Below are 8,201 nucleotides of genomic sequence, written 5' to 3'. Positions count from 1 at the left end.
ANNNNCGACGATAGGAGCTGCTTTGTGCTAAGCGATGCCAAACTCACTGCAGTGCCTGTGGGCGTGTGTTTGTCCTCCGTGCACCATCTCACGTTTCCTACCACGGCTGCGGCCCCGTTACTTCGTCCTTTTTTCTGTTTTTCCTTTTCCCCTTCCCTGCTGACGGAGGGGCAGGACCGTGTGTGGTGTCGGGGGCTCAGCTCTGCCTCTGTGAGGGGACGCCAGGCAGCCCCCCTTGCCCCTCCCCAATGCCGAATCGCCCTCTGGCGGTGGCAGGGCCAAGTGCCGAAGACGCCGGGAGGCCAGCGCGATGTGGCGCTGCTGATGCCGGCGGCCAGGTCCTGGATGGCGTTGCTTTGGAGCGGCCTGCGACTGTGCACACGTCTGTGCCACCCACGCGACGGGCAGTGTGCCCACGGAGCTCGAGTGCACCTCACCCGGCCCCGACTGCCTACTGGCAGGGAGCCTGGGCCGCCTCCGTGGGACGCACCCGGTGGCAGTCTGCGAGGCGGGGTGGGCGGACGGTGGGGCGGTGACACTCTTCCCAGGCCGCCGGGTGTGCGTTGCTGTGGCGCGTGTTTGCGGCCGCTGCGCACGACGCGATGGTTCCGTGGCCGGGCTGCTAGAGCGGAGTGATGCCCGAGCTCTGAGGCAGGGAGCGGGCACGCTGGGAAAGAACTGTAGTGCAGCTAATGGCGACAGTGCTGCTGCTGCTTCGTCCCTCCCTTCGCGTGTGGATGACTAAGGCGGGGTATATGCCAACTGTATCGTCCCCTCTTTGAGGAAATCCATGGAATGTGCTGCTAGTTATTCACGATGTATTATATACCAAACCTCGTGGCTTGATCTCGTGACACGTGCGTCGTACAGGTCACCATGCGTTGTAGCCTTCTCCCCCATCATGGCGGTAGTGAGTGCTTACGAATCTTTTCATTTTTCTTCCTCTGTATCTCATGAAGGGCTTCTGCGTACGCGCTTGCCTCTGGTTACGTCTTCGAGACGGGGAAGGTGGAGTGCAGTGGTGCTCGTTGCGGTGCTTCGCTGTGCTTTGCCGAAGGGGTTTTCTCATGTCTATACGCGAAGGGATCTGCATTGTGTGCTTGAGTGTCTTGCAGAGGCACGTGAAGGTCCTTCACAGATGCTTTGGAGCTGCGTGTTGCACGCAAGTTATTTGACCTTTGCCTCGAACGGTGAAGATATATCTACGAGTACGCTGTTGAGTTGCATGGAAGACAATGGAGAAAGGAAACGAAGGCATTGAGCGAGAAGGAGGCGCGACCCTCACAGCCACCTCAGATGCAGGAAGGGATGTGTACCGGTACCTTACTAGTGGGTTTTGTGCCCCACGTTAGGTGTGAGGGTGTCCGCTACACTGCCCACCTCAGTACTCGTTGCGCGTAGGAGCGCTTTTCTAGTATTTTCTAACACCCTGGCAGCCTCTGCTCGGAAGGCAACGGATGCTCGCTCGTAGGCGGCCACAACGGGGGGCTCTCTCCCTCTCACAGTATGATCATCCTCGCTCGCCCTGACTTTCGCTGTTGTGACTTCTTGGCCTCTACTCGTATTGTTTCTCCGCCTCACTCTCGTTTCCACGGCGGCTCGCACTTGAATGGACGGCTGGTCTGCCTCCCTTGTGAGACCAACTCTTGTTCACGCTGCGCCGCTCGATCATCTGAAGGTGCGCAGCTTTCCCTGTGACTCTCAAGAATCATGCTTGTCTGTCGCCGTGGTTATTCTCTTGTGACTTTTCCGCGGCCTGGAAGTCTCAGTGCTGCGGTGGCGTCCATCCAGCTGTCCAGGGCCCCGTGCAGCTCTGCAGCTTCCCCCTCTTCTCCCTCCTTGAATTTCCTCCGTTCCGCGACACCTGGCAAGGTTCGCGTGCGTATCCGCACCCGCGACGGAGCCGTGCACGAGCGTATGTACAAGGACGGCAACAACTTGATGGAGTCAATCCGCGATGACTCTACGTTGTCGGTGGATGTCCCGGGAGCCTGCAACGGCACCTGTCAGTGTTCCACCTGTCATGTTCTTCTTCACTCTTCGGAGTGGGCGCGCAAAGTGGAGAGTCTGTTTCCCATCACTGACGCGGAGCAGGATTGCCTTGACAAGGCGCCTGATGTCTCGGATACCTCACGGCTCGGATGCCAGCTCACCTTGTCAGACGAGCTCAATGGACTGGAAATCGACCTACCAAAGCGCACGCTGGATGTGCGATGGCAGGCCACCTTTCGGCGCACCACCTCGAAGTGAACGCATGCGCGAATCGGGTTTGCGAATGACCGACCTGTGCTTGACTGGATCGTGCGCCCGTACAGAATGCGATGGAAGGGAAAGAAATACGTCACAACAACTTTGCTTGGCTCTGTATTAGTTAGGCTGGCCACACCCTTCGAGAAAGGCCGTCTCTGCTGGAGGAAGCACTTCCTAGCCGCTGTGAGTCGCTCACACTTATGGCGGAAGCACACGCTCTCGTAGAGAGGGCAACTGCACAACGCCCTCTTACCTCTATGTAGCTAGTACATTGCTTCTCCGTTCACGTCAGCTTCCCACGCGCAGGCACTCAACCTGCGTTTTGATTACGCTGTTCAGGTGAAAGGCGCTGTCCCACACTCAGGCCGCATAGCAGAGAAGAGGCCTCCACCAACAGAAAACCATGGATTACCTCCGTCGTCCCTGGCAGCAGCTCGTCCCGACAACCAACAACCAACTGCGCCGTTTAACCTCGGTCTTCTGTGTTGTGGACCTCACATATATAGTCGTCCCCCCTCCTCTCTCTCTCTCGAAGGCACTCGATCTACAAGAGTATGCGGGACTTTCTGACTTGTCCACGGGGCGGTACACAAAATTGGCGCCGTTGTACGAGGAGGAGATGGACCTGCTCCATCAAGTCATCGTCCAACGTCGCACATGTCTTAACCTGAGCCGCCAAGCCCACAGCATCACGTAACGTCACGGCGCTGCCGTCACGATACACAGAAGCAGCATGAGCTTGACAATAGGGTACAGGCAACGTACTGGTGGCGGTGGTGCGAGAGCGGGAGGGAATTCCATCATGGTAGGCCGCTCAAACTGGGGTACGGGGGCTCCTTTGCCCTTTCAACTGTTGTTTTGTTTTCGTTTGCTTGTTTGGTGGTGGTGGTGGTGTGTCGCTCACGTGGTCCGTTCGCCGCATCTTTGCGACTTTGCAGCTCGTAGAATGAGTGCCACTGCGCGCTGAATGAGATTCGCAGCGAGGGGCAACCCCAACAAACAAACAACAGCACACACACACACACACACACGCACACACACACGCACACACACACACACACACGCACACACACACACACACACACGCACACACGCGCGCGCGAATGGGACTATTTGTCTTTGGCAAGTGCAGAAGAGCCTTTCTGCTGTCATGCAAGCAAACGCCGTGCGACTGTCCCACAGACGCATCCCGTGCAGCTGCTATCCCCCCGATCATAGAGGCAAAGTCTTGAGCCTCCCGCCATTGTGGAGATCACATCACGAGTCAATGACTCCAAACCATTTTGTTCACTTGCCTCTGTTCCTCCTCTCCTGCCTGCCAATACATTTCCTCAGCTACATCTCTCACTGAGACGTGAGACCTACCACGTCATCGTGTCGAGACTGCGAAGCACGCACAGACAGGGGAGGCGAACAGGGGGAAACAGACAGGGGTCTGTCGGCTCATTACTTTTGGGGTAGCAGCTGGTAGGGGCCTACGCACATCCACCTTTACTGGTATCGCCTATCCTCCACTTCACTTCTTCCCTGTTGGCGCACTGCTCACCGCCGCTCTTCTGAACATCAGAGTGTCTATATGTTGTTGTGGTGTGAGGCGCCTTTCCTCGTAAGAAAGTGGGTGAGGATGTACCGAAGGCTCCTCCCCGGTCCCCCACGCCCGCGCTGCATGGTGGCGTCGATGCCGCTCAGTACTTCACGGGCACCAAAAGGCACCCCTGGTAGAGTCCAGGTGCATGTCAAGAAGCGAGACGGCACACACTGCGGCGTGGAGGTGCCGGTCGGCCTCTCGCTCATGCAGGCCCTCCGTGACGTCGCGAGACTCGATGTGGAGGGCACCTGCAACGGGGAAATGGTCTGTGCCACCTGTCATGTGAGACTCTCGGCGACATCCTTCAAAAGGGTCGCAGGGCCCTCCGAGGAGGAAGAGGACGTTTTGGCCAAGGCGCTCGACGTGAAGGAGACGTCCAGACTGGCGTGCCAGGTGGATCTGACCCCGGAGGTGGATGGGCTGGAGGTAGAGCTTCCGCCATACGACAATGGCCGCTACTAGCGTGGCAACGTAGGTGCAAAACGCACACACACTGCGAGAGGCGATGAATGCGACCGAGAGGCTCAGCCAACTGTTCAGCGCAGAGTATTTCATCGGCCCGGGCAGCGTTTCTTGTTCTTCTTCACAATTTCGATGATGTTGTGGATGAGTTTTGGTTTTGGTGACTTTTCGCCGACTTGTGATGGCCTTTTGTGTTTTCGAACGTCTCAGCCGACTGCACCCGCTGGCACACCGAAGGGATGTCTGAAATCGAACAGCAAAGGAACGGCCTTCCCGGGACTGGCCGAAGACTGACTAACACGAGTGCCACCAGCCGCAAAAAGCAGAGCAGCGCGCTGTTTGACAACAGAGCGTGCAGAACAGAAGCACCGAGCATAGCTGACAGCTTGGCAGACGCGGTGATACGCTGTTTATCAACAGGGGTGGGAGTAAGGTGACCTTCACGCCTGTGTGTGGGTGTGTGGGTGGGTGGGTGGCATCGCACTCTGGTGACTCTGCAATGGAAACAAAACGCGCAGAAGGCGCTCCGCCTCAGGTGAGGTATGCACAGCTACCACAGCATCTACACCGCCGTATAGTGCGTAGGCTTGTATCCAGCCATCTTCGCCATCCACTGTCGCCTCTTCACCCTCGTGGCGTCTTCTCCACGCTCTCTTGCGCGCAGCCACCGCAAAGGACGACGACTCGCGCGCGCTTTATTTCGTGGAACGAGTGCAACATCGCTTTATCGCCGCTAGGCCGACGCTAAAACGCGTGAAGACGTGTGCTCATCGAGCACCTCTCTCCATTTCTGTGCTTTTAATACGTCCATTGGCTCGTCTTGCGATGCGTCGTTATTCCTCGCTTCGCCCCACTGGCGTCTTGCTGCGGCCTCCTCTCATCCCTGTCGGTACTCTTTGTACCCCGCGTACGTCGTACAGCACACCCGGCAAGGTGAAGGTCTGTGTTAAGACGCAGGATGGCACTCTATGCGACTTCGAGGCGCCAGCTGGCATGTCTCTGATGCATGCGATTCGCGATGTAGCGAAGCTGGAGATGGATGGAGCCTGCGATGGCTGCGCGCAGTGCTCGACTTGTCATGTGTATCTTTCCAAGTCATGCTTCAAGAAGCTTGGGAAACTCTCTGAGCAGGAGCAGGACATCCTCGACAAAGCACTCGACCTCAAGGACACGTCCCGGCTCGCATGCCAAATCATCCTCACCCCTGATATGAGTGGCTTAGAGGTGGCGCTTCCAAGGAGTGTCACAAACCTACTCCTGTGATAAACGAGCGGCAGGGCTGGGTGGGTCTACTGTGAAGGCATTCTTAGTTTATTGGGGTACTCTCAGTGCTCCCCCCGCATCTCTCCGCCCTCCTCTTCCTCTCCTTCATCCGCTGTGGCTGATGTATTTTTTTCTGCGCTGACGCAGCACCGCTAAACGGCGTCTCAACACGGACGGTGCCGTCGAGCGACGCGCACGCGAAACGAATAAAGCATCGAAAGAAGGAAAACAATGAAATATGCGCCCGAATGAGTGAAGAGGCGGAGAAGGCGCAGACCTCTGGATGTGCGGCTCTGGGTTGACGCGTTGGGTGCTGCACCATTCGACGCGACTTGTGAAGTGAATGAAACCTTCACAGAACAGAGAACGGAGTGATACCAAAACCTAACCCAAGGCGCACATACGTCGCCTCCGACATGTCGCTCTCTCTCTTTCTTGTCTCTCAACAATATGATCCATGCAGGGCGCCTCTTTGTTTGTCCTTGTCTCCCTCCCTCCTCAAGCAGTGCTTCACCGGGATAGACGATACTGCTTACCCACCACATCGGTTGAAGCCGAAATACGACCAAAAACTACGTAAGGGGTACGCTGCGCACCTCCGCTGAGCTGTGTCACGAAGCTCGACACCCACTCTGAATGCATCAGTTTGCGTTACCAAGGGCGGCACTCTGTGCGCGTCGATCTCTAGCATCAGCAGCCCTGGCAAGCTCTTCAGGCACGTCGCTCCGCTGGTGCACCACACCTCCACCTCCCCTTTCGTCGCCCGTCACTACTCCTGGAAAGATAAGGGTTCACATCAAGAGCGAGACGGAGGGAAAAGAGACGACAGTTCAGGCCGCCGTTGGGCTCACCCTGATGGAGGTGATTCGCGATGTCGCCAAGATGGATATGGAAGCGGCGTGCGACGGAACGTGCGCGTGCAGCACCTGCCACGTCATCTTCATGGAGTCGTCCTATAAGAAACTCCTGGACGCACCAAGTGAGGACGAAATGGACATGCTAGACCTGGCTCCAAAGGTCACCAATACATCGAGGCTTTCGTGTCAGGTGCGGATCACGCCGGAGCTGGACAACATCTCCGTGACGATACCCAACGAGATGGAGAACCAAATGGGCTACTGAGATTCGCTTCAAGGGGCAGACAAGACGTGCGTGCGTGCGTGTGTGGGTACTCTTTCGTGTGTTGCGCCGTTACTTACCCACATGTGGTACTGAGTTCTTTGAGAAGAGGACGAGGAGTTGGTTTCAGTGAAGAGCTGCTTTAGACTTTAAACGCGGTAGAAATAAAGCGCATCATACGGCACCTAAGCGGGGTCCTCTCCGTTTGCTTTGTACTCTCTTCCCCCGTGTCATTACCGCGAAGTACAGCCATCTCTTAAAGTGGCCACTACCGCCTCTCTAGCACTTCCAGGTCAACGTGCGCGGCGTTGGCGTCGCTAGTCGATGTTACCCTGCAGCTCTCCCACCTCCGCGCCTCCCGCCTCCACCCGAAGGGTCTTTAGCGCACATCCATAGTTTCCTAACGACTCTCACGGATACCGTCACAGCGATGCCGTGCACCGTGATCGGCATCTCCGGTGCCTCGGGCTCCGGCAAGTCGTCGCTCAGCACAAACATTGTATCGGAGCTTATGGCACACTGCGGCCCCGTCAGCATCGGTGTCATCTGCGAGGATTTCTACTACAGGGACCAGTCCAACATCCCTGAGAGCGAGCGAGCCTATACCAACTATGACCACCCAAAGTCGCTTGAGCACGACCTGCTGACGACGCACCTTCGCGAGCTGAAGTCAGGCAAGACGGTGCAAATACCTCAGTACGACTATGTGCACCACACGCGCTCTGACACTGCAGTCACGATGACGCCGAAGAGCGTCCTCATTGTCGAGGGTATTCTCCTCTTTACGAATGCGGAGCTGCGCAACGAGATGGACTGCCTCATCTTCGTTGACACCCCGCTGGACATCTGCCTGATCCGGCGCGCCAAGCGCGATATGAGGGAACGTGGTCGCACCTTCGAGTCCGTCGTTGAACAATACGAGGCGACGGTGCGTCCCATGTACTACGCGTACGTTGAGCCGTCCAAGGTGTACGCCGACATCATCGTGCCGAGTTGGAAGGACAACAGCGTCGCAGTCGGGGTGTTGAGGGCTAAGCTGAACCACGACCTCGAGAACATGTGATGCCACCAGACTGCCGAATTCGATTCTTCTCGTGTGCGGTGGGTACCCTTTCGTTGAAGCGACTAACGACTGCCGACATGCGGATCGCGCTCCCCCCGTTCGCTCGACTTGGCGCCCTTCTGCCTCTTTCCTTGCGAGTGGCTCCGCACACGAACCCTCCCCAGCATGTTATGCAGCGGATGTCTTGCATGCTAAGAACGGCTAGCATTGGGGCCGCGTGGCTGTGCATCTTTTCCATACCAATACTGCACTCAATCAAGCGCAGGAGAGAGTGTGTGGTACTGCATTTCCTGAGCATGATCGCACTTCTCCCCCCCCCCCCCACCGCTCACTCACGCCATTTTACTTATTTTCTATCACCGCTCTGTTCCCCTTTCCTGGGCGCTTGTCTTGACGTGATGCGTGGCACGGAATAGTCCACTTTACTCTCCGCTCTCCACGCATAATCCCTTGCCT

At 57.0% G+C, this 8,201-nt stretch overlaps 5 protein-coding genes across 5 annotated transcripts; all 5 read left to right on the top strand.

The window, feature by feature from the left end:
* Positions 1-1,710: 1,710 nt before the first annotated feature.
* On the top strand, positions 1,711-2,250 carry LBRM_31_2850 (ferredoxin, 2fe-2s-like protein; the record flags this gene model as incomplete). The annotated part of the gene is made up of 1 exon (XM_001567226.1): positions 1,711-2,250. One exon carries the CDS (start codon positions 1,711-1,713, stop codon positions 2,248-2,250), a length of 540 nt encoding a protein of 179 aa, XP_001567276.1.
* A 1,624-nt stretch (positions 2,251-3,874) lies between these two features.
* Positions 3,875-4,300, top strand: LBRM_31_2840 (ferredoxin, 2fe-2s-like protein; the record flags this gene model as incomplete). The annotated part of the gene is made up of 1 exon (XM_001567225.2): positions 3,875-4,300. The coding sequence occupies one exon, from the start codon at positions 3,875-3,877 to the stop codon at positions 4,298-4,300; it is 426 nt and encodes a 141-aa protein (XP_001567275.2).
* Positions 4,301-5,125: 825 nt separating this feature from the next.
* On the top strand, positions 5,126-5,563 carry LBRM_31_2830 (ferredoxin, 2fe-2s-like protein; the record flags this gene model as incomplete). The annotated part of the gene is made up of 1 exon (XM_001567224.1): positions 5,126-5,563. The coding sequence occupies one exon, from the start codon at positions 5,126-5,128 to the stop codon at positions 5,561-5,563; it is 438 nt and encodes a 145-aa protein (XP_001567274.1).
* A 636-nt stretch (positions 5,564-6,199) lies between these two features.
* On the top strand, positions 6,200-6,685 carry LBRM_31_2820 (ferredoxin 2fe-2s-like protein; the record flags this gene model as incomplete). Its single annotated transcript, XM_001567223.2, has 1 exon — positions 6,200-6,685. The coding sequence occupies one exon, from the start codon at positions 6,200-6,202 to the stop codon at positions 6,683-6,685; it is 486 nt and encodes a 161-aa protein (XP_001567273.2).
* Positions 6,686-7,112: 427 nt separating this feature from the next.
* On the top strand, positions 7,113-7,745 carry LBRM_31_2810 (uridine kinase-like protein; the record flags this gene model as incomplete). The annotated part of the gene is made up of 1 exon (XM_001567222.1): positions 7,113-7,745. The coding sequence occupies one exon, from the start codon at positions 7,113-7,115 to the stop codon at positions 7,743-7,745; it is 633 nt and encodes a 210-aa protein (XP_001567272.1).
* Positions 7,746-8,201: the final 456 nt, after the last annotated feature.

This window comes from Leishmania braziliensis, chromosome 31 (assembly GCF_000002845.2).
Source record: "Leishmania braziliensis MHOM/BR/75/M2904 complete genome, chromosome 31".
Classification (NCBI taxonomy): domain Eukaryota; phylum Euglenozoa; class Kinetoplastea; order Trypanosomatida; family Trypanosomatidae; genus Leishmania; species Leishmania braziliensis.
Note: the sequence above shows the minus strand (reverse complement) of the source record. Positions and strands in the feature narration are given on the sequence as shown.